This window comes from Coenobita brevimanus, chromosome 17 (assembly GCF_032717465.1).
Source record: "Coenobita brevimanus isolate Jiangsu-jjx chromosome 17, ASM3271746v2, whole genome shotgun sequence".
NCBI classification, from domain to species: Eukaryota; Metazoa; Arthropoda; class Malacostraca; order Decapoda; family Coenobitidae; genus Coenobita; species Coenobita brevimanus.
In genome coordinates, this window is record NC_136970.1 from 32416396 (window position 1) to 32443086 (window position 26691).

Genomic DNA, 26691 nt, shown 5'->3' on the forward strand with positions numbered 1-26691 from the left:
ACATCCCTGTTTCAATACACCATTCAGATAGCAAAATTCGCTCAGTTCACCATCCACACGCACTACAGCCTAAGTACCCTCATACATACTTTTCACATTCAGCAGCCTCACATTTACTTCATAATATTCTTAACATTTTCCCCATTCCCTGTTTTTCCACTATACCATATTCTTTCTTTTTCTCCATGAAGGCTGCATACAACTTCATTCCCTTCCCTACAGACTTTCACTGAAGAGCTCAGGATGAATATCTGATCTACACAACCTCTTCCCTTCCCAAAACCTGCCTGTTCTGGTCCAGCTAATTATTCTGTTATTTCCCTAACTCTGTAAAAAAGTATCCCACCATATCCGTTTCCTATTACACTAAGAAGACAAACGTCCCTGCCATTACCACACACTTGTTTTTCGTCTTTTCATTTGTACTGGGGAAAAATTATACCTGACTTCTCTTCTGGGACTCTACTGTACCTTCCTTCCAGGTCAATCTGCACATCTTCCATATCCATTCTATACGATTTCTCCCCCATGCTTCATCATTTCACGGCACACTCCATCAATACCTGAGGCTTTCCTCATTTTGATATTTTTCATTGCTTCCACTACGTCTGTCCTACCGATTTCTTCCTCCCTTCCCTTCTCACCTCCTTCCTTCTCAACTCAAGCTTTTAGCTCAACTTGATTTTCTATACTCTTTATACAGTATATACAGTTACATTATTAATGTTCGCAAAATACACGCATGACAACATGAGAACGCAAATGCAAATGCGAATGGCGAAAAAAATATGCCAATATTTGCGAATGCGAATGCGAATGTTCGGACCGTCGCTATACAGTACTACCCACCTACCTACCTCTGTTTATCTGTCCATCTATCTACCTATCTATCTACCCATCTATCCTTCCATCCACCTTTCTGTCTATCCATCTATCTATCAATCTGTGTATCTGTCTATCAATCCATCCATCCATTAATCCATCCATCCGTCCATCAATCTGCCTGTCTATCTATTCAATCATCCATCAGTTCATCCGTCAATCTATCTATCAATCTGTTTATCTTTCTCTCTTTCTAGCTGTCCATCCATCTATCTGTCTATCTCTTTATCTATCTCGATTTAATCCAGCCATCTGTCTATCCATCTATCTACCCATCTATCGTTCAACCTGTTAGTCTATCTGTCTGTCTGTCTATCTAGCTATTGATCTATCTGTACCTATCAATCTATCAGTCTGTCTGTCTCTATCTGTCTATCAATCTATCTGTCATCTATCTGTCTATCTATCCGTTCCCAGGTTGTTCCAAACAGTGGGCGGGGTTGGCAGATGTTCAGTGTGGAGGCAGTGAACGGTGGTGAGTTTGAGGGCGAGTCCAGGGGTGTGGCCGGGGGTGTTCGAGCACTGGTCAGGCTCGACTATGAGAACCCGAAGCACCGCCAGGAGTTCAGGTTCCAAGTTCAGGTCACGGATAAGGTAAATAGATCTGAATTAGCTTTATATCCTTCATGCCTGTGATGCTTTCTTTACTACAACCGCATTTTATTTTATTTTCTTACTCTTTAGACAGATATTCACCAGTGGGAGATCTTCTAAAAATGGCCCAGTCTGTGTGTCCCAAACTAATCATTTCTGGAAGTGAGGTGTTTCATTCTAGTAGACTTAGGGCGACATTAGCGAACCATAACACACCACTCCACCCTCTGGCACCACACCACACAACTCTTACCATTCACAACACACAAATTCACCTTCACACACACACACACACACACACACACACACACACACACACACACACACACACACACACACACACACACACACACTTACCAGGGCCATTATGCCATTAAGCAAATGGCCCAGAAGTTCCCACATCTAGTTTTTTCGTACGTGTTCCGATGAGGTAAACTGCCGTAACTCAGAATTGATTTCATTCCCTTCAGTACAGTGACACATTCTTTACTGCAGTGATGCCTTCTACTTAATATCTTTGCTACTTCACATAAAATATTTCGGATAAGGTGTGTTGCCTCTGGTCAGAATTCCCTTTTTCCCTCTAAATCTGTCTGAAAAATTACACCTTCTACATTTCAGTGATTCCTTCTTTATTTGTTCCTGGTACTTTCATATATACATATATATATATATATATATATATATATATATATATATATATATATATATATATGAGAGAGGGATGTACGTTATGGGTAAGGCCATATGACGTACTGTAGATTAACTTGTAACTCGGCCCACTTGGATTTCTCTCAGGTGAACAAAATTGTCAGGTGTTTGACATCCTCGAAGGGAGAGAGACTGTCAGAATTAATTCTTCCCAATGGTGGCGAGGTACAAGTAGAGACAGGATGTTTGTAGTAACTGCAGTGCTTGTGAAATTTAAAATGTAACTAAGCCAGTGTGCTTTAGAGTCTATGTATGTTATCGGTATGACTCTACAAAGCACGAACATTATAATATGAAAAGACGTACTACGTTACTGCATGGGTTTTCCAACACCACAGTTTATTCATCTTAACTTGACGGAGAATTTCATCCTTTTGCAGCCTATTTTCCATAGCTCAGAGACAGAATGTGACAAAACTGTGGTCTTGCATCATTCCATAGCACTTTATTGTGGCTAACACCTTATTCCAATATTAATATCTTGTTATTACCAGTACTGAAGACTGAGAGAGGACAGATTAACGCCTATGGTGGTATCATTCTTAACTGGCGGCTTGGGTGGGGCACGAACCTCTGTACAGTGTTGCCACGTTTTCCATACCCGCGATGTCTCTCTCTCTCTCTCTCTCTCTCTCTCTCTCTCTCTCTCTCTCTCTCTCTCTCTCTCTCTCTCTCTCTCTCCTGGGGGGAGATGTGCATCACCCTAGGGAATTTTGTTTCTTTTATGTCTTATAAACTTGTGCTTTCATTTCTTGATTTTGTTTTTTATTATATTATTGTTTTACATATGGCGCCAGATGACCTCGGTGTTGCGGCGCCTTGATTTTTCATTGAATCATTCTCGCCCTCCTTCCTTCCCTCCCTTCATCTTTCCCTCAGCTTGACAATGCACTAAACACTGCCCCTGGCCTGCTCTCTCTCTCTCTCTCTCTCTCTCTCTCTCTCTCTCCTGGGGGGAGGTGTGCGTCACCCTTGGGAATTTTGTTTCTTTTATGAGTGACATAAACTTGTGCTTTCACTTCTTTATTTTGATTTTATTATATCTAATTATATTTTAAAATATTATTGTTTTACATATGGCACCAGATGACCTCACTACTGTGGCGCCATGATTTGTTTTCATTCAATCACTCTCTCCCTCCTTCGTTCCCTCCCTTCCTCCATCTCTCACTCAGCTGCACTCAACACTGCCCCTGGTCTGCCTTCCCCCCTCCCTCCCTCTCTCTCTCTCTCTCTCTCTCTCTCTCTCTCTCTCTCTCGTCTGTGGTATTTTAGGATACATATTGGTTATTTTCTTTTACGTTATAATGTACAGTGAGCAACAGATGTCGTGTCGCGGTTTTGTCCAAAGATTAAATGTAACTCGTGACACATTATGAACCGTCCGTATGACAGACGGCGGAATGTACCAGACGCTTAGCCCGTTAGCTTATGTTTTCACCAAGTTTCACGACACGGTTATTGTTGCTTACTGTACATATTGTAAATCTGACTTTATTTCCACACGACTCAGGAGGTAAAAGTCTTGGCGCGTTTTTTTTTTTAAGAGGTGTCCCCAAACAGACCTAGGATAGAGGAAGCTCTGGCCAGGTGGGACTGGGTGTGTGTGAGTGTTGCCGATCACGAGGGTTTAATGTATTATTTTTTACTAAGAAATTGACATCTTTTTACTTATATTCCTGCACATTATCTTATAATCATAATTGTGACATTATTAGCAACCCCAGAAATACGGTATCAGCCAATAAAAGTGACTACTTTTTTTTAAGCAACACTAAAATATTTATGCCACATTTCTGTATTGCCGTATAAATATTTTACGCATAATAAGTTTACTGTTCTTTCATATATTATAATACACACGTTACCATTATATTCTTATGTGTTTATCTTATTGTGATGCCTATTACATATATCAGAGCCGTTCACATAGCGGGTATGGAACACGTGGCACACTGTACAGAGGTTCGTGCCTCACCCAAACCGCCACTTAAGAATGGTACAGTTGCGGAAAGGAGTTTCTACACCCCATCTACTACCTCCCTACCCTACCCCCTGACCAAATGTGGCAGAGTGGCAGTAGTAGTGTAAGTTTCCATGAATGAATGTGCCTCGTCCTGTTACGTGGGACGGGAGTGGTGATTGGGTTTTGCCATTGGTGATGCCGTTAATAGTTTGCAGTATGGCCTTAAAAATAATTATGTGACTCCATGAATCATTACCATAATCAATAACTGCAAAGTGAATGCTAATACAAAAGGCTTAAAGTAATAAAACTGTATGCTGCGCAGACAGTAGCCATCATACATCAGCCAACCTTATCACACCAACGTATAGTCTGGTGAATTCGAGCTGCTTCTTTGTGCAAGCGATTCGAAACGTCCATGGACGACACGTATGAAGATTGATTATAAGGTTAATGCGAAATATATGCCAAATTACTGGTTGCAGTCCATCTTCATCAATACAGATCAGACAATGATTATGCGGGTGACCGATAGGAGAGACCCGTGGTAGTGTAAGGAAGTTTTGACAATATGATCAAATTATGATATGCAGTTTAAACCGATATGACACGCCTAGCAAATGCAAAGGAGACACATACACATCATGACAAGGAGTAAAATAAGCCCATTTGCAACGTTATTTCCAGTGTAATGGACACCATTTTCTTAGGGTTAGACACATATACTTACTTACCCGCCATCGAACGTTGACATACCTGATATCTTGCGTCTACTCGTCCTGTATACAGCCTGTATTTATCATCATCATGATCATCATCACCATCATCATCATCATCATTTAGAGTCCACTACTGAACAAAGGCCTCCCTTTAACTTTGCATGAATTCCTTATTAGGGCCAGTCTGTGACAGGTTTTGCCTACAATCTTCTCTATTAACTCCATCTCATATATGGTCGTTATCTACTACTCTGCCCATCTCGTGGAATCCAGTCAGTCAATCTTTTACTCAACCTACTGCTACGTGATCTGTGCATACATATATACCGTATATATATATATATATATATATATATATATATATATATATATATATATATATATATATATAATTCAGTTATACTTATTATATATCCAAGTGCATCCCCCGAATGAAACAAAAACATAGGTATGTCATGATTAGTATTTTCACCTCCTCTTGTCTTGCGAAACTTACTTAAGTGAATCTTAATTCATGATTGAAATTATGATTATTTATAGGCTACTAATACAGTATTGTCTTAATAAGTATATGCAGTGCAATCCCAGACAACATATTTATCGATAAACTTAACGCGGGTTGCCATTGGTCAATCATCCTCCCCCCCAAACCTAGGAAACAACTCCGCTGCTACCTCATTCTTCACTCCAAACAGTTGTTTAACCCACCACCGCTTTAAACTCGTAAGCAGATAATATATACGGAAAGCATTAGTCAAATGTTCATAACGTCAGCATTAGCATACCCGTATGTATAAATATCCTTTATCTATCCATATCATGTTTCGTGTATATATGACTGATTACATGTAGCACAATATGCTTAGGAGGTCAAAACAATGTAACACATTAACCCATTATAATTTTATTAGATAATTATCTAATAAAATTATAATGGGTTAATGTGTTAATTATAATTATATAATGTTTTCCAGCGGAAGTCGCAAGGATTTATTGCCACATGGCATACTATTTTTTTTCCTGCACACCTTTCTAAATATACTATACAATAGTTAATAAACAACTATCCTAACTGGTCAGTGTTACCACAATATAACTCTGTTATCTATCTATCTATCTGTTGCCAGAAGCCTCAATCCCGTTTCCTAGGTTTGGGGAGGGGGGGATGATTGACCAATGGCAACCCGCGTTAAGTTTATCGATAAATATGTTGTCTGGGATTGCACTGCATATACTTATTAAGACAATACTGTATTAGTAGCCTATAAATAATCATAATTTCAATCATGAATTAAGATTCACGTAAGTAAGTTTCGCAAGACAAGAGGAGGTGAAAATACTAATCATGACATACCTATGTTTTTGTTTCATTCGGGGGATGCACTTGGATATATAATGATAAGTATAACTGAATTATATATATATATATATATATATATATATATATATATATATATATATATATATATATATAGATATATATATACGGTATATATGTATGCACAGATCACGTAGCAGTAGGATGAGTAAAAGATTGACTGACTGGATTCCACGAGATGGGCAGAGTAGTAGATAACGACCATATATGAGATGGAGTTAACAGAGAAGATTGTAGGCAAAACCTGTCACAGACTGGCCCTAATAAGGAATTCATGCAAAGTTAAAGGGAGGCCTTTGTTCAGTAGTGGACTCTAAATGATGATGATGATGATCATGATGATGATAAATACAGGCTGTATACAGGACGAGTAGACGCAAGATATCAGGTATGTCAACGTTCGATGGCGGGTAAGTAAGTATATGTGTCTAACCCTAAGAAAATGGTGTCCATTACACTGGAAATAACGTTGCAAATGGGCTTATTTTACTCCTTGTCATGATGTGTATGTGTCTCCTTTGCATTTGCTAGGCGTGTCATATCGGTTTAAACTGCATATCATAATTTGATCATATTGTCAAAATTTCATTACACTACCACGGGTCTCACCTATCGGTCACCCGCATAATCATTGTCTGATCTCTATTGATGAAGATGGACTGCAACCAGTAATTTGGCATATATTTTGCATTAACCTTATAATCAATCTTCATACGTGTCGTCCATGGACGTTTCGAATCGCTTGCACAAAGAAGCAGCTCGAATTCACCAGACTATACGTTGGTGTGATAAGGATGGCTGATGTATGATGGCTACTGTCTGCGCAGCATACAGTTATATTACTTTAAGCCTTTTGTATTAGCATTCACTTTGCATTTATTGATTATGGTAATGATTCATGGAGTCACATAATTGTTTTTAAGGCCATACTGCAAACTATTAACGGCATCACCAATAGCAAAACCCAATCACCACTCCCGTCCCACGTAACAGGACGAGGCCCATTCATTCATGGAAACTTACACCACTACTGCCACGCTGCCACATTTGGTCAGGGGGTAGGGTAGGGAGGTAGTAGCGGGGGTGTAGAAACTCCTTTCCGCAACTGTACCACCCTAGTTAAAACGAATAAAATGTAGAGATAGTGTACTTTCAGATCGCGAGTGGAACAGTACCACCGCGACTTTGTAAGCCGGATTCCAGGTAACATAGGAAGCTTTGGTGCACCTTTTTCTTACTGTTTTACTTTGTGTATTACACTTTAAGCTCTTCATGTATGCCGTTCATGTCTTTTTAATATCGACTTAGTTTGCATCAATAATATGTATACAAGGTGACACTGAGGTGTTACAGTATATGCAGGATAAATCTTAAAGGTAAAGGTGTTACGAAATTTCCAAATCCACTTAGAACACTACCACTTGTTAATAGAGACTGTGGTAAACAAAGGCAGGGCAACTTGCTCTGCTGTGGTTCCTCTGTCATCTGCTTATACATTGAACTAATTACGTATCCCTTTCGTTCTACGACTTCTCTGTTGAGACTTACCATCTTAAGAAAGGTTTATCCACGTTAGGATAGATTCTTCGAAAATGAGGACTTGTATACAGCTTTCATTAACCCATTCACTAAATGTATCTCTGCTGATTTTAGTAAAATCTTCTTAATATAAGAAGAATATGATTTAAAAACTCATCTGAGTGAAGGAGTGACAAGAGTTCATGTAATTTGTACGGCTGTTTGATCCTAAGTGTTCATGGAACACCCTTCAGCCGGACAGGCCACAAGAGTTAATTCTTCACAATAGTTTGACAGGTGACTGATATACAGTTGCGGACAGTAACATCCTTTCACTGTTAAGTCCAATAATTATGTGAATCTGAAAGAGAATTCCCAAAAGTTTGTTGGGCTCCAACGAACACACCACTGAAAATCACTGTTCACTCTCTTATTATCGTCCACTTTTACAATGCGGAGCGATAGTTTTTTCCCGCCTCTCTCTCTCTCTCTCTCTCTCTCTCTCTCTCTCTCTCTCTGTGAGTGTGTGTGTGTGTGTGTGTGTGTGTGTGTGTGTGTGTGTGTGTGTGTGTGTGTGTGTTCCTATTATATCTCACGAACGGCTTGAGTTATCAACATGAAACTTTCACGGTATCAAGATACGGTCAGAATCTTGGCCGAGTTCGAAAATTGCGCGCTCGGGGTTAAGGTCAAGGTCACCAAAATGGCTGCCAAAGGTCAACTAGTTTTTATCGGCCGTCTTTAGCACCACTATCTCTTATGAAAGGCTTGAGATATCAACAGGAAATTTTCAGGGTATCAAGATATGGCCAAAATCTTGGACTTGGCCAACAGCATAGTCTGGCGGGCGATTAGCATTCGACTCCTGAATGCTTTTCCTTCATTTATCTTTGTTATTGTTGTCGCTGTTGTTGATGCACTTGGATCATCTGGATGTGGACTCAGTGCACTGCAAGGAAGTCGGACACTTCAACCGGTTGCTCTCAGAGGTCCTTTGTTGTGGTAGTGTTATAAGGACCTTTTGTGTTGTGACAGTGATGTGCCTGTGGTGAATAAGTGTGAGGGTTGCACTGCAGCGTGGGCAAAGTGGACTGTTTGTGAGTTGCAATTTGTATTTGTATTGTAGCAGGGAAGAGCGGTAGCTCATCGCACTGTGGCTAGGTGTACTGGTGTTTCTCTGGGTATGGTAGTTTTTGAGGACACTGTTTGGTTAAGGGTTTTGGATGACTGTGGTGGATATATGTTTTTGTATGTGTTGAAGTGCAGTGTTGGGAGATGGAGGAGAGATGTTGCTGAGATACTGCGTTGTGTTGAGCGGTCGCGCGCTTTTTGCTTGTTTGTGGAAGCTGGGGGTAGGGGGGATGATACAACATTTAGTTACAAGGGTGGGATGAATCTTGAGCTGGAAAGAAAAATGAACTACAAGTACGAGCTTTTCTTATTTTATATGATTCCTAACTGGAAGAGTTTTTGTTTCTTGATGTTGGTGAACAATATCTCTGGTCTTAGTTCCTATTGCTGTTATTCTTAACTCTTTCAACACGTTAACTTTTCTTTATAATACTTTTGCTCCCAGCAGAGGATTTTATTCAACTTACTACAAGAAACTTTTCGAACTTGAGTGGTTATATACAGCTTTACCTGACCTTTACTTTTAAACTTGATCAAATCGTTGTTTTTTTTTTTTTTTTTTTTTTAATGCAAGGAATAAGGAACCAAAGGCCATGAGCCCGCAGTTACAGTTCCCTCCAAGAGAAAAGCAAAATACAATAGAGAGCCAAATTCAAGATCCGATCATTTTGAGATGCGTGGACACACTGCGTTTGAAAGACTGGAGATCATAGGCAGCAGGAAATACAGACAGAGGGAGACAGTTCCAGAGCTGACCTGTTGCATAAATGGAAGACTGGGAGTAAGGGTTAACTCTTGCATTAGAGAGTTGGACAGAAAAGGGATGAGAGTTTGCTGCCAGACGGGTGCTACGCGCCCGTCGTAGAGGTGGAGAAATGCAAGCAGACAGTTCAGAGGAGCAGTGACCATTAAAGTAGCGATAGAAAAGAGATAAAGATGCAACAGTGCGGCGAAGAGACAGAGGTTGAAGGGAGTCAGTAAGAGGAGGAGAGTTTATGAGACGAAAAGCCTTTGACTCCACCCTATTGAGAAGAGCTGTATGTGGGGAGCCTTCCCACACATGAGAGTTGTACTCCACACAGGGGCGGATAAAACCCCTGTATAGAGTCAAAAATTGTGCAGGGGTAAAGAAAGAGCGGAGTCGGCCTAGCACACCCAATCTCTTGGAAGCAGATTTTACAAGAGATGTAATATGACCTTTCTAAGATAAGTCCTGAGTAAATGAAACCCCAAGCATGTTCAAGGATGATGCAGGAGTAAGCTAAATATTATTAAACATTAGTGGGTATACCTGTGGAAGATTTTGTCGGGTTGATAGGTGTAAGAACTGAGTCTTAGATGCATTAAAAACAACCATATTATTTTTACTCCAGTCAGAGATACGAGCCAAGTCAGACATTAGGTGTGCCATAGCCTCATCCCTTGTTTGTTGAAGTAACTGTTGAGATGGGCGTTGCGGGAACCGAATGGAAAGGTGAAGGGTGGAGTCATCAGCGTATGAGTGGATAGGGTTAGATGTACAGCTTAGAAAATCATTGATGAATAAAAGGAAGAGAGTAGATGATAGGACAGAGCCCTGAGGAACACCACTGTTGATAGATCTAGGAGAAGGACGATGGCCGTCTACAACAGCGGCTATAGAACGACCAGAAAGGAAGCTAGCAATGAAAGCACAGATAGAAGGATAGAAACCGTAAGAGGGCAGTTTGGAAATTAAAGATTTATGCCAGACTCGATCGAAAGCCTTTGAGATGTCAAGTGCAATGGCAAAGCTTTCGCCAAAGTCCCGAAAGGAGGATGGCCAGGAGTCTGAAAGGTAGGTGAGAAGATCGCCAGTGGAGCGTCCCTGACAGAACCCGTACAGACGATCGGAAAGAAGGTTGTGATAGGAAAGATGCCTTAAAATTTTTCTATTGAGAATTGACTCGAAAACTTTTGATATACAGGACGTTAAAGCAATTGGACGATAGTTGGAGGGTTGGGAGTGGTCACCCTTCTTTGGGATTGGCTGAATGAGAGCAAACTTCCAGTAAGAAGGAAAGGTACAAGTTGACAGACAAAGACGAAAGAGTTTGCCTAGGCAGGGTGTAAGCACAGAAGCACAGTTCTTGAGAACAACAGGAGGGACCCCATCAGGCCCATATGCCTTGTTAGTACTGAGGCCAGTAATGGCAGAAAATACATCAACTGAAGAAATTTTAATGTCAGCCATGAGGAAGTCAGAGGGGGGAAGAGATGGAGGAACAGCACCGGAATCGTCTAAGGTGGAATTGGAGGAGAAAGTCTGTGCGAAGAGATCTGCTTTATCAGTAGAAGAAATAGCTACAGAACCATCAGAGTAGAAAAGAGGAGGGAAGGATGATGAGGTAAAGTTGTTAGAAAGATTTTTGGCAAGGTGCCAGAAGGAGCGGGAAGAATTCGAGTTGGAGAGTTGAGAGCATTTAGTATGGATGAAATTATTTTTAGTAGAGCGACGAACAGACTTAGCACGATTCCGGGCAGAAACGTAAAGATGTGATTCAGGGGTGGGTTGGCTCCGGTACCTTTTGTAGGCCCTCTCCTTGTTGCGGACAGCATTAGAACAAGCGTGATTAAACCAAGGCTTCCTTGCGTTAGTCAAAGGATATGAGAAAGGAATGTATGCTTCCATGCCCGAGAGAATAACCTCCGTAATGAGCAAGGCACACTCAGATGGCTCACGGCCATGGAAGCAATATTCATTCCAGGGAAAATCAAAGAAGTACTGCCTGAGGGCCTCCCAGTCCGCAGCTCCAAAATGCCACAGACGACGTTTCCCTGGAGGGTCCACAGGCCGTACCGGAGTGATAGGACAGGTTAAGGTAATAAGGTTGTGATCGGAGGAGCCCAACGGAGAGAAAAGATTAACAGAGTAAGCAGAAGGATTAGTTGTGAGGAAGAGGTCAAGTATGTTGGGGCTCTCTCCAAGGCGGTCAGGGATATGGGTAGGGTGCTGTACAAGCTGCTCTAGGTCATTAAGGATAGAAAAGATGTAGGCTTGTTCACCAGGTGGATCCGTGAAAGGAGAGGATAGCCAAAGGTGGTGGTGAACATTGAAATCTCCTAGAATGGAGACTTCAGAGAAAGGAGAAATGGATAGAATGTGTTCCATGGTAGAAGTAAGATAGTCGAAGAATTTTTGATAGTCAGTAGAATTAGGGGATAAGTAAACAGCACAGATATATTTAGTCAGAGAATGACAGGAAAGCCGAAGCCAGAGTGTAGAGAATTCAGAAGAATCGAGTTCAGGAACACGAGAGCAAGATAAGTCATTGCGTATATATACACAACAGCCACCTTTGGCTTTGAAATGAGTATAGAGAAAGTAGGAGGATACAGAAAAGGGTTTGCTGTCAGTTGCCTCAGACAGCTGAGTCTCCGTTAGAAAAAGAAGGTGAGGTTTAGAGGAGGAGAGGTGGTGCTCAACAGAGCGAAAGTTAGAGGAAAGGCCGCGAATGTTGCAGAAATGAAGAAGAAGAGAGTCAGACAGTGGTTCCAGGCACCTCGAGTCGTCACCGGGAGAGGGGCGGATGGTGGGGGCATTTATGGTCCCCCCCCCTGGGGACTCCGAGGCTTGGTGAAGAGACGCCATTTTAAATGAATTTTGAATAGGAAGTGTAGTGTGTACTGTGCATGTAGTTTGGTGTAGATAGTTAGAGAAATTTGTACGGGAGAGCATGCTGCCCTACTCTCTGTGTAACTGAGACACTGAAAAAGTTCAGCAAAGGGGGATGGTCAGGAACTAGTCCTGAGGGCTGATGAAACGGGAGCTCCAGCACTCCCTGTCATCAGCTTTCCATCCACCTCGGGAGTACTGCCCTGCTCGACTGGTGCTACAGTCTACCCCAGTCTAATAATCTGGTGGTAGTCTGATTATAATGAGAAAGTAAGCATAGGGAAAGGGATTAAACACTTTTTAAAAGGATTAACTATGTTTGTGTTGGTTAAGGTTGGGGCCTGGCTAGGGGTAGCCTAATTCATAGTTGCTTTACTGAATTTTGTTTATGGACGGTTTTCAGGGATTCTTTCTGCTGTTCAAAGATAATGCCTGTGATTGTCTAGAAGGCAATAATTTACGACTGTACTGCTGTACCACAGTACCAGAATTTGTCCCATCTGTTAACCGTAGGTTGTTTGTTGTTAGACTAAACAAAATACGAAGAGTGTTCCTAACGACGCAAGTTGAAGTAAATTGATAAACCTGTTTCGACCATGAGGAGATTGCCTAACTTATTTTTTAGTCTTTTGTCTGATCGGAATCCTCTTAACTGAATTTTATATTTTGATAACAGTCTGAATAAAATATTAAAGTGCATCCATATGTGCAAAACGTTACTAATATATACAGGTATATATTTTTTCCTGCCCTCAGGTAACTACAATGACTGTGGCAAGTCAAATGTTGTCCTTTAACCCGGGAAGCTATATATTACACTGGATGGTGACCATGTAAACAAATGACACCTGTTGGTTCTAGTGGCTTACGTCGTTCCAACCAGATGGGGCGCTAAAGGGTTTTCATCGAGGGGAAGGTTGGGTTGTATTGATCACATAACTACACAGGAAGGAGTAAGGCTGGTCATCTTCGCCTTACTCATCGTGACTAAACATTCTATCCCCGAGGCCCTGCGTTCTTCTATCTATCTATCTATTGCCAGACGCCTCAATCCCGTTTGGGGTGGCCACAAACAAATCGCCTCCATGTCGCCCTGTCCCCCGCCATTTCACTGCCCTGCTCCCAACTCACACCCCCCTCTCTCATATACCTCTCCATCCCATCCCTCCATCTCATCCTCGGCCTCCCCCTCCCTCTTCCCCCCTCCACCTCACTCACATACACTCTCTTCGTCAGTCTTTCACCCTCTTGATGGGGCAAAAATGGGTTAATGATAGAGGGATGGATCTTAACTGAACAAAGTAGTCAGCGTTAGTCTGAATATATTATCTCATTGTTTGCAGACTACGGGAGAGGTTCATGAAAATAATCTTGTACAATCACGGACGAAAGATCGCTGCTATTCGACTGCATCTATTTCATACCTATGACATGTCTGTCACTTTCCACTCTGAATCATCATATCAAACAGAATCAATTGTGGCCAGAGCAACATACCAAGCCTCTCACAGTTTAGGGATTTTATCCAAGAGAGGAATCTGCAAGTAGAAGTTAAATTCTAGAAAACCGTAAATTTGTCAAGGGAAAAATTTTATAAAAGGAAACTTCCGACAGCCTGTGCCTATTAGAAGCCGAGCTATTGGTCTTGAGGTCAAGGTCACTGATGTTGGGCATGTCACCTTAGGTCATCACAGTCTATAAGTCCACTAAGTTTGGTGGCTCTAGCTTTAATCCTTCAATGAAGATTAAGTGACATCCGGAATATTTGGAAAGTCTCAATATATTCCTACAGGAAATCGCAGAGAATAATCATATGATTGCAGTCATCCTTCTTTCCGCACTGCGTCCGCCTTAAAAATACATTGTAATAAAGTTTCAGTTCCTAGCTTAAGCGGTTCTTGAGATAGCATGGCTGGCCCACTTTCGTGTGTTCTGGATAATATCCGGAGATCCGGTTGACGGATTGCCACCATATTTGGCCACAAAAAGCGGACAGATGACCTAGTAAGTTGACCAAGTTTGAAGGCTCTAGATCAAATGGCCTTTGAGATATATATCGCAGTTCTAAAATAAGTAATACCACAACAACAACAACAACAACTACTACTACTACTACTACTACTACTACTACTACTACTACTACTAATAATAATAATAATAATAATAATAATAATAATAATAATAATAATAATAATAATGACAGAAACAAGAAAACTTTCCACAGGGATGTGGCAAGTTTTAATTATATGAAATATTGTCCCCGACTATTTCACAAGAATATTACAAATTCTTTCACATGATGGGGAAAGAAAAAACAGCGTGAACGAAGTAAATGTTTTCGTTTTAAGCTGCAAAGGTTAACCTTCGGGAAACAGTAGACATTCACGCATGCCAGTAACGTGTTAATTCCATGCCTATTGTGACCATATCCTTTCTCTCTCTCTCTCTCTCTCTCTCTCTCTCTCTCTCTCTCTCTCTCTGTGCCCACCATTGTAGCGGTGATTGTTGGCATTTTACTCATTATCAGCACTGTGGCAAGCGCTAATGAGTGTAATGACGCCAGATAAGCACTGTAGGTCGATGTAATGGCCGGCTTTGTGGAGACGACAATGGTTATGAGTTCCACAACCTCACCACCACCAATAAACGTTAATCAGTGCGGGAAGACAGGACTGAAGCTTATATAATTCCCAGGACGAAAAGAGTATATTCATTTTTTTTTTTTTTTCTATCTCCCTACCCTTTCTCTGTCAACTTTTATTTTCATCTGTCTACCCAACTCTTTTTCACACAAGCGCAGGACGACCAACAGACGACAATGAATATGAAGAAAAATTTTTATAACTTATCGTTCTTCGTGGGCGACTTACTGTATATATTCTTCTGTCTTTCTCTTTTGTCTGTCTGCTTATAAATTTACCAACCTGCTCTTTCCATAACCACACCACAACCAGTAAGCGGAAATGTGGAAAGAAATCGTTTTAACTTATATTTCCTTAACGACTTACGTATTTCTTTGGTTACCCTATATAATCATTGGTCTACTCACTATACAAGTAATTATTCTTGCCACTGTCACACCAAACTAATGAAGGGTAATGAACATAGAAATATGTTGTTTTAGCCTGTAATATTCCTGGACGACTTGGATATATTTATTATGTCTCTACCATTCTGTTTACGAGTTCCACAGTCAAAATATAATCAGTACTACTAACACTGAGAAATGAGTAAAGCTGTACTTGGTGCACAAGAACAGAGAGAGAGAGAGAGAGAGAGAGAGAGAGAGAGAAGAAGAAGAAGAAGAAGAAGAAGAAGAACTGATGAGACGAGACACCTTTCATTTAATCATGCTTGCAAGAGCTATAAATTAAGCTTCCCCTTAAGACAGCCACGCTCACAGGGTAGCTCTACTACACACATGAACCAAGAGGACATCTGTATATACAGTGCCACCTACTGTAGTTAAGTACGGCTGACCTCTTTAATCCGGTGACGTATTTTTTTCGTGTTTTTTTTTTCTTGTCATCTTTAGACGATGTTATTCAGCTTAGTGGATAATTTGCGATCGGTTGTGGATTTCATTCAGGTATGGGAGAACTCTGGGAATGATTAGTACCTACATGTTATACCAAACCTCTTCAGCACGAAATGTTTTTCCAGGATGGAAGAAAACACACCCTGCATGGCAGGGATAAAAATGAATTAACAGCACGTCATCGCATACAAGTAGTTAATAAATTCCTCCACATTACAGATTCGTCCAAAGCTGAATTTCATCGACAGGTTATAAAAGAATAAAATGGAAAATACATACTAGGATTTCCGGAGTTAAAGAAGCAATCCCCCAAGGCTGTAATCCGATGATGCCGTGTCCCTGTGGATTTATGCAGCTCTGATAAAAACTTGGACAACAATGTCTTCCCATTTTGGTGTATTTTCTTTTCCAGTAGTGTTGCATTACAAGTGGCTTTGGAGATGCTAACACCTCTTACTTAGATATAGCTTCTTGAATGTTATACCTTAGTAATCTTTCAATCTTTTGCATACTTTTGATGCAGACGGTGGCGATATTAAAACTATATAAAAATATACAAGATGATATTAATGTAATAGGCATAATAAATCACAAAGGAAGAGGTGCTCCGAAGCTTCCTATGCCCCCGGGACAGCCATTTGGGAGCCTGAAGAGGCCCAGCACCTCCCACCTCCAAGTCAGGCCCCCCACAGGGTCCCATTTGAAATTTCAGATTATTTGATGTGTGCACATGGCGCAGCTGTGGGCCCCGTCGGATAAGGCCTTGGCCCCACCTTGTCTTCCCCTCCCCATTTGTGGTGGCTTGGCTATGCTACTGCACCTTGAAAGTGGCTTATAGGTTAATAATTAAAAATACATGTATTATGTATATCTCCCAATGGTCAAGGGCTTAGCTGAAGTGTTTGGCATATATTTTGTGGTAACCTACCATATATCATACTATAGCACACCCATCCCTCCCTGCCCTGTCCTGCCCTGCCCTGCCCTGCCTAACTCTACCCTACTCGACCTACCTCCCCTCCCCTCCCCTCCCCTTTCGTCCCCACCCTATCCAACTTTATTGAAAGCTCACCGAACCCCACCCAGTCTTATCATTCCATACCATACCTTGTCCTAACATATCTTATTCTACTCTACTGTACTACTGTAAGGCAACATAATAGCGCAAAAGATAATGTAAGTTCCTCTTACTGTATCAAGGGAGAGGAAGGCTGGAGGGACCCTAGCCGTATAGACTCCACATGGGTGACTTTGCAAGTGTCTGATGTGAATGACAACACTCCCATCTTCACCTATGCCCAAAACGCCCACACTGCCCAGCTCCTTCACGCCCACCACACCGCCCAACCCCTTGCAAGTGTGACGGACCCCGCCCACGCACAGATTACTTTGGCCGAGGATGCTGTTACGCCCGCACTGCTTGTTACGTTCACCGCCCATGATGCTGATAAGGTGAGAGAGATAGAAAGGTAGCTGGATAGACAGGCAGATGGACGTATGGTTCGATAGGTAAATGGGTAGTTAGACTGAGATGGGTAGATAGGTAGGAAGACAGGTAGATAGGTAGTTGAATAGAAAGGATGAGAGAGAGATGAAATCATGCATGGACTGATACTGTAGATAGATGGATGGGTAAATGGATGGATGGATGGATGGATGGATATACACAGTAGTTAGATAAAAATGACCCTCCCAGTCATAGAATACTATGTCAGAATATTCACTAACGCCTACATCACTTGTTACCTTCAACCATGATGCAGAGAGAGAGAGAGAGAGAGAGAGAGAGAGTAATAAATGGATGGACGGATACCCGTAGGTATATAGAAACAGACAGACGTATCGATGGATATTGACTCGCCACGCCCACTCGCTTTGAGATCTTTACTGCACATGATGCTGATGCGATGGTACATACGGATGACACTGAGACGGGTGAGCATAAAGTGATGGACAGACTGACAAATAGATAGACAGACATGAACGAAGGGACAGGCTGATAGGCATCAAATATATGCATTAAAATAATATATATATATATATATATATATATATATATATATATATATATATATATATATATATATATATATACATATATATATATATATTTCGTACGCCTCTCTACTCGTACAACTCGGTTTTCGTACAGCTTTTTCGCCCCAAAACCGCTCCAGTTTTCGTACGGTGATCCGTTATTCGCAATAGATGCGGCGTCGTAGGTGCCTCATGGTCGCCAGTCTGGCTTTGTCTTCCGCCAGCTATGCATCAATCATACAGGCTCGATTAAACTTTGTGATGAATTACGTATTTTCGATAGAAAATTGTACATAATCATGGACCCTAAGAAGATTAGTGAGTCAGCTGGAGCTGAAAGTAAAGCAGTGAGAACAACAATTGAGCTGAAAAAAGAACTCATTGCAAAAGTTTGAAAGTGGAACCCCTGTCTCCGATCTTGCCATTCATTATAGTATGGCGATATTTACCGTTTCGTCCATACTAAAGAACGGATTAATGCAAATTACTCTGTTTCTTATGGAAAAAAATGATTCGGTTTTCGAACAATTCGCAACTCGTACAGCCTCCAGGAACGAATTGTGTACGAATTCCGGGGTTCTACTGTGTGTGTGTATATATATATATATATATATATATATATATATATATATATATATACACGTGTGTGTGTGTGTGTGTATGTGTGTGTGTGTGTGTACAACAACTACCATTCTATCGATACATGTGTAGATAGATAGAAAAATAGATCTTTAGTTTCGTTCATAAAGGTTTCAAAATCGTTGCCTGTGTCTGGCTTGGTCACCCAAAGGAGACTCTTCAAGGTGCTTGTCTCGGGAAGTCTCTCTGTTATACAGCTGGAATAAATAAAAGGTAAAAACGGACCACAGGCTCCTCTCACTCAGCGCTAAACCTAGACAGGGTAAAAAGGGACAACCCCAGCCGCATACCGACCCAAAGCTCCGCTGACGGTGTTCGTTTTCATCACGTCTTGGTCTAGCGACACGGCGCCGAGCTCCTGCCTAGAAGTCCTGGGTTCGATTCCCAGCTAGAACGTTTAAAATTTTCCACATATGTATGCAGGTGTAATACGAGTTTCTCCAATATACAAGAAGGCGTTTGTGCTATCTGAGATAGATTAAAAATGTTATGCCTCCTGTTCAGTTGGGTGGGGTTAAACAAAAATCCAGATGACTGTGAACTTCGTGTCATCATCTGGGTTCGGGTTAAAAATATAATCCCATACTGGATTTACCTCATTCTTCACGGAATTTTGGTGACTTAGCCTTTATCACGCCATGGTCTGATGACATAGCGTCTGGCTTCTGTTTAGGAATCTCAGGTTCGATTACCAGCTGGAGCCATTTACATCTATATCGATACATATCTATCTCACTGTCCAATATATATATATATATATATATATATATATAGCTTTTTGGGATTTTATCCTTATACCTAGAAAAGGATCCAATAGTATATGAATTTGTAAAGATGAACCTAAATGAAACGTGGATCAACTGCATTAAGCAGTTTATTTAATTCCTTTCTGATGAGAAAAGCACCCTAATATTGAATTCACCGTAGAAACAGAGAAAATAGAAGGCTTCCTTTCCTTGATGTTTTAGTCTATAGACCTGACTCTAGTTTCAGTACCTCTGTTTATAGGAAAAGTGCCTTTACAGGACTTGGTCTTAATTTTTTTTTCTTTTGTACCCAGGGTCTTTAAATTCAACTCCATTAAGACTTTGTTATTCAGGTGTTATAATCTCTCCTCGGATTGGAATTTGTTCCATTTAGAAATTACTAGGCTTAGAACATATTTCTTGAATAATGAATACCCTTTGCATCTTTTTGAAAGTACCTTGCATAAGTTCCTGGATAAATTATTCAGTTGCACAAATCCTGTGTCTTTAGTTCCCAAACAAGTACTTCATATTAGTCTCCCTTATTATGGGCACAGCAGTTTTCTCATCAGAAATGAATTAAATAAACTGCTTAATGCAGTTTATCCACAGGTTTCATTTAGGTTCATCTTTACAAATTCATATACTATTGGATCCTTTTTTAGGTATAAGGATAGAATCCTCGAAACTTTATGCTCCTACATTGTGTACAAGTTTAATTGTTCCTACTGTAATGCAGGATATATTGGGAGTTCTATTCGAAACCTGAAAATTAGGATGTTCGAACACAAAGGCCTGTCATATAGAACCACTTTACCACTATCAAACCCTCCCTTCTCGGAAATTAGGGAACATTCATTTGTTTCGGGTCATACTTTTGATCTGGATAATTTTGAGATTTTAATGACAAAATATGATAAAACTAGTCTTAGAATAGCGGAATCATTGTTTAGACATGACTTAAAGCCTTCACTGAATACCCCCACTGACTCACTGCGATTCGATTCAGCCGTATCATACAGCTCAACCAAGTTTACTTTTCCATAGACTTTTATTTACTGATCAGTGGCTCTGTGTAGTTGTCTCTGTGTACACGTGTGTAGGTTAGATCTTTAGTAATTTTGGAAATGATTTGTGTGTGTGTGTGTGTGTGTGTGTGTGTGTGTGTGTGTGTGTCTTCGTTTTTAATTTACTGTTTATATTTTATTGGTTTTACTATTGTGTGAATGAGGTATTATTTGTTGTAACTTCATTTTTTAATTCAATTTGTGTATGATTTTAGTTATGTCTGATGATGGATTACCTCGAAACGTCACTGTGAAATAAATAGTGAACATGGCCCCAGTCCATCGTCTCCTTGTCCTGGTCTTCTGTTTTGTGTATGCCATCAGGTTCCATACTGGATCCTCAGTTGCAAATATATATATATATATATATATATATATATATATATATATATATATATATATATATATATATATATATATATATATATATATATTGGTAGGTGGAAGTGCTCACCATCCACTCACTCTATGTAGTGCTGCTCACAGGTGTCTGCCCTTTCCTCTCCTGTATTCTTCTTTCCTTTCATCCTCTTTTGTTTTTCATTCCTTTATTCTTTCTTTGTCGTTCTGTCTCCGGGTGACTTTACGCTCACTCTTCATTATTTCCATCATTCTTTCCTCTTCCTTATGCCTGTGGGTGACTGTACACTGAGTGAAACCAAATGGTTTCCTGTACACCAGGAAACCATTTACTACGCTGGGTGGTAACCGTATACCCAAATTTTGGCGCCTGGTGGTTAAGTGGGTAATTACGGCGCTCCAGTCGGACTGAGTCGGTGTAGGTTTATATCCAAGGAGTAGTTGGGGTTTATTGCTCACGTATTGCCACTCGGGGATGAATGAGGCTGGTCACTCATCTTAAATGTCGGGACAAACTTGCCTAGCCCAGGCTCCTACGCTTCTCATGGGGCAACGTAGGATTGGATGATATATATATATATATATATATATATATATATATATATATATATATATATATATATATATATATATATATATAAATGATTTGCAGGGATTTTCTGTTGGATCATCGTCCACTAAACGACCAACCGCACTGCTTCCTGTGATTACATAGATAGGCACTGTCTCGGCAAATTAGAGACCGGGATATTAACAAAATGAAATCCGTGATCCTTACCTACAATGTAAGAAGCCTCGTAGAAGACTGTAAACTTGATAACATACTGTGTCTGGGATATTGTAGGCTTGGGTGAGATCAACAGAAAACAGCAAAAGAAATTCAGCTCCAAGACAGCACCGACATACGTAACTACAGAGGACGGTGATGTGAAGGCGTTAGTGGAGTAGGATTTCTAATTAACAGAAATCTTTTTTTTTTTTTTTTTTTTAATAACACTACTGAGGAAGGAAAAATGTGCAGATTGGCCTGGGAGGAAGGTAGAGTCCCGGAGGATTGGAAGTCAGGTATAATTATTCCCTTGTACAAAGGAAAAGGGAGAAAGAAGTGTATGGTAATCATAGGGGCATCTGTCTTCTTAGTATAATAGGAAAAGTGTATGGTAGGATACTTATTGACAGAGTTAGAGAAAAAACAGAAGAGTTAGTTGGAGAAGAACAGGGAGGCTTCAGGAAAGGAAGAGGTTGTGTAGATCAGATATTCATTCTTAGATCTTTAGTGGAAAAGTTTCTAGAGAAGGGAAAGAAGTTGTATGCAGCATATGACAGGGTGGATAGACAAGGATTGTGGAAAGTATTAAGAATATATGGAGTAGATGGGAAGTTGTTGAATGCTGTGAAGAGTATGTATGAGGGTGCTAAGGCTGCAGTGCATGTGGATGGTGAACTGAGTGAATTTTTCTCTTTGAAAGTTAGGTTGTAACAGGGATGTGTCATGTCTCCATGGTTATTCAATCTGTACATGGATGGGGTAATAAGAGGTACAAGGTAGGGTAGTGGATGTTGGTGTGGCCCTGGTGAGAGAGGGTAGTGTTTGGAAACTCCCTGTACTGTTGTTTGCAGATGATACTGTGTTGTTGAGTGAAGACGAAGGGGAGCTGTAAGGCTTGGTGGATGAGTTTGGGAGAGTGTGTAAGAAACGGAATATAAAGGTAAATGTAGGGAAGAGTAAAGTGATGGTCTTTGAGAGAGGTGGGGAAGTCAGTGAATGTACAGCGAGTTTGGATGGTGAGGAATTGGAAAATGTGAGTACGTTTAAGTACTTGGTTAGTGTGATGAGTAAGGATGGAGGTTTGGAGGGTGAAGTGCTTGAAAGAGTACAGCAGGGAAGAAAGGTTGCTGGTTCCTTGAAAGCAGTGATAAGAAGCAGGGAAGTGAGCATGGAAGTGAAAAAGTTACTACATGACAGTACTGTGATACCAACTCTAACGTATGGAAGTGAAGCTTGGACGTTGCTGGAAGGACACAAGTCAAGAGTGAGAGCAGTGGAAATGAGTTATTTAAGAGGAACCTGTGGAGTCACATGGAGAGACAGGCTGACGAATGAGGATATAAAGGAGCGTTGTGGTGTGGATGTGGATGTGATAGAGAGCGTTAGGAGGAATACACTGAGGTGGTTTGGCCATGTGGAGAGGATGGAGGGTGAAAGACTGACGAGGAGAGTGTATGTGAGTGAGGTGGAGGGGGGAAGAGGGAGGGGGAGGCCGAGGATGAGATGGAGGAATGGGGTGGAGAGGTATATGAGAGGGGGGGGGGTGAGTTGGGAGCGGGGCAGTGAAATGGCGGGGGACAGGGCGACGTGGAAGCGATTTGTTTGTGGCCACCTCGAACGGGATTGAGGCGTCTGGCATTAGATAGATAGATAGACATGAAAGAAAAAAAAATGAATTAAAAAAATAGTCCATACATCTGGTTACAGGATTCCTCCATTTATAAAAAATCTGTAACAGTTGGACTTCAACAGTCATAGGTTGAAGTTTGGGGGGAAACAACTTTGGGAAATCGAGTTCCAAAAAGATGCAATTCGAGGAATAAAAGAATTTTGCTACGCTGAAGTGCAGCAATATGGCAGCGTGACAGTCCACTCATGAGCGCTACCAGATGCCCGTGTACAGCGAGGGAAGGCGTGACGAGGTGGTACAATGGGTGCAATGTCTTTTGAGCATTTGTCATAAAAATATCTAAAATAATGCAAGGGAGGCAACAGTCTTTCTTACTTGGTGAGGAGGTAGTTCATTTGTAATAGCAGGGTTATTAATAATTCTAATAGTTTGTTCTGAAATTTGTCCAGTTGTTTTAGTGCAACCTCTCCACATCCATTCCACAAGGGTTATCAAGATTCCAGCTGAGAGCACACATGACTCTGTTAAATAATAGCGAACCGCTCGTCAGTGAAGAAGTTACGGACAATAAACCAAGTTTCTTTGAAGAGGTTTTTTCAAGTGATTTAACATAAGACGTCCACTTGAGGGCATTGTTAAGTGAAATACCGAGAATTTCAGTGCTTTTAGAGATAAGAATATTAGTAACACTGAAGGTACTATAGGAATCAGGCAATATCCGTCCATTAGTAAAGTGAATATAATTGGTTTTCTTAGCATTATTACAGTGTTATATTGTCCCCATTCCGTGATCTTAAGTAAGTCTTGATTTATGGAGATTGTTGTACTGAGTTGTGGGTTAGAGATATTAAATTTTGTGAACGGGTGTTTAAGTGTGAATGAACTGTGAAGTCTGCATATGAGGGATTGGTATTACGGGTGACAGATAAGATATTATTTATATGAATTAGGAATAGGGTAATGTGATAAATGAAAGTAATGCGAGTACAAGTGGCTGGGGAATGGCTGGAAGAAGGAGGGAGGTGAGAACGCGGGAAGAAATCAGTAGGATGGAAGTTGTGGAAGCAATAAAGTCAAAATGGGGAAAGCTTCAGGAATTGATGGAGTGTGTTGTGAAATGCTGAAGGATGGGGGAGAGACAGTAGTAGAATGGATGTGGAAGATGTACAGGTTGGCCTGGGAGGAAGATAGAGTCCCGGAGGATTGGAAGTCGGGAATAATTATTCCTTTGTACAAAGGGAAATGGGAAAAAGAAGTGTGTGGTAATCATAAGGACATTTGTCCTCTTAGTGTAATAGGAAAAGTATATGGTAGGATACTTATTGACAAAGTTAGGGAATAACAGAGGAATTAGTTGGAGAAGAACGGAGAGGCTTTAGGAAGGGAAGAGGTTGTGTAGATCAGATATTCATTCTTAGATCTATAGTGGAAAAGTTTATAGAGAAGGGAAAGAAGTTGTATGCGCCCTTCATGGATCTGGAGAAAACATATTACAGGGTGGATAGACAAGGATTGTGGAAAGTATTAAGAAGATAAGGAGTAGACGGGAAATTGTTGAATGCTGTGAAGAGTATGTATGAGGGTGCTACAAGGCTGCCCAGTGCGTGTGGATATGTGAACTGAGTGATTTTTTTTATTTGAGGGTTGGGTTGAAACAGGGATGTGCCAGGTCTCCCATGGTTGTTCAGTTCTGTGTTACACTGGGATGGGGTTATTAAGTATATAAGGTAAGGCAGAGGATGTTGGAGTGGGCCCTAGTGAGAGAGGGTAGTGTGTTTTGGAAACTCCCTGTACTGTTGTTTGCAGGATGATACTGTGTTGTTAAGTGAAGCAAGCAGAAGGGGAAGCTACAAGACTTGGTGAATGAGTTAAGGAGATTGTGTAAAAAACGAAATCTAAAGGAGAATGTAGGGAAGAGTACAGTTATGGTCGTCGAGGGAAATGAAGTCAGTGAATGTACAGTGAGGTTGGATAAGGAGGAAATGGAAAATGCGAGTGCGTTTAAGTACTTGTGTAGTGTTATGAGTAAGTGGTAGAAGTTTGGGTGGGTGGAAGTGCTTGAAAGGGTATTGAAACAAGGAAGAGAGGTTGCTGGTTCCTTGAAAGCAGTGATAATACAAACAGGGAAGTGTGCATGGATGTGAAAAAGTTACTACACCACAGTATTGCGTGATAACATTCAACTCTAACGTATGGAAGTGAAGCTTGGACGTTGTTGGAGGGACACAAGATCAAAAGTGAGAGCAGTGGAAATGAGTTATTTGAGAGGAGCCCTGTGCTGTGGAATCACATGGAGAGACGTACTGTGCGTATCCTACACTCTCTACATAACCATTGGTATGCTTCGTACTCATAGTCTCGCCAAGTACGGTGAATCGGCTGCCACTAATGAGTAGTTGGTAGCATGTGACAGTAGCAGCGGAGAGTGTGGAGACAAGCCCAGAGGGGGCCTACAATCCTTTTCGCAGGTTAGGACAACAAAGATATTAAATAACCCGTTTCTGCCCTTCAGACTCCCTCCCCGGACTTCCAAAAATGTAACAGTGGTCCACACTCAAGGTTCACAAAACACAGAAACAATTTTTACTTTAATTTTTAACAGTGTTTACAGAATATTTACATTACTTCAGAACAAGTTACACAGCTATTACATTAACTTAATATCCCGAGTTTCTATCTCGGACACAAGGGAAGTCTCAATCGCTTCTTTATGACTCCTAACAGCAACTAAGTACTTAACTTGATAGCCATATATGACTTTCAGTCTACTTATCCAAAAAGACTAGACAACCATCCGTGAGTGACAAAGGTTCACTTAAATGTTATAAGCTCTTACTCTGAGTTAATTCTATTACTTAATTAATATCTCGCCATGACCTGGAACATTAATGCGTCAAATAATATTGCTGGTTTTTCCGAGTAGAGAGAACTCTGCCGGTACTTTACTTCTTACTTTAACTGCTTGCACTTATTCACCTTGGCGTTACTCTCCCCCAAGACTATTCTTCAATTACTTCTCTACTCACCCAGTACCGCGAAGCCCATGGTCGTGGCTGTTCTGCCCGTCTGTCCCAGCTGGACACAAGGCAATTCTGTCTGACTGACAAACCTTCTCTAGCCCCATCTTTCCTTACATGAGTTGCGTGCTTATATATACACCTCCATACGGATATTGAGTCACTAATACACCAGTACTCTATCCCAGTATATACCCTCTGTTCTCCCATACTGCACTGGGCACATCATTATGGGTGGAGATTTCACAGATGACAACCACCCCCGGGACCCCCAGGGCACTCCGAGTACATTAGCTCTCTGCACCCCTGGCCCTCAAGAGGTATTATTAATGTGCGTCCTGGGTGTTTTTTGCCC

General features: G+C 41.0%; 1 protein-coding gene across 1 annotated transcript in view; it reads left to right on the plus strand.

Moving 5' to 3' along the window:
* Positions 1 to 26691, plus strand: part of LOC145391144 (putative neural-cadherin 2) — a 252951-nt gene that overhangs the window by 62823 nt on the left and 163437 nt on the right. The window contains exons 9-11 of the mRNA XM_080265824.1: positions 1300 to 1476; positions 17272 to 17523; positions 26525 to 26656. Coding sequence (XP_080121950.1) covers positions 1300 to 1476; positions 17272 to 17523; positions 26525 to 26656 — 561 coding nt within the window. The remainder of the gene's footprint in view (positions 1 to 1299; positions 1477 to 17271; positions 17524 to 26524; positions 26657 to 26691) is intronic.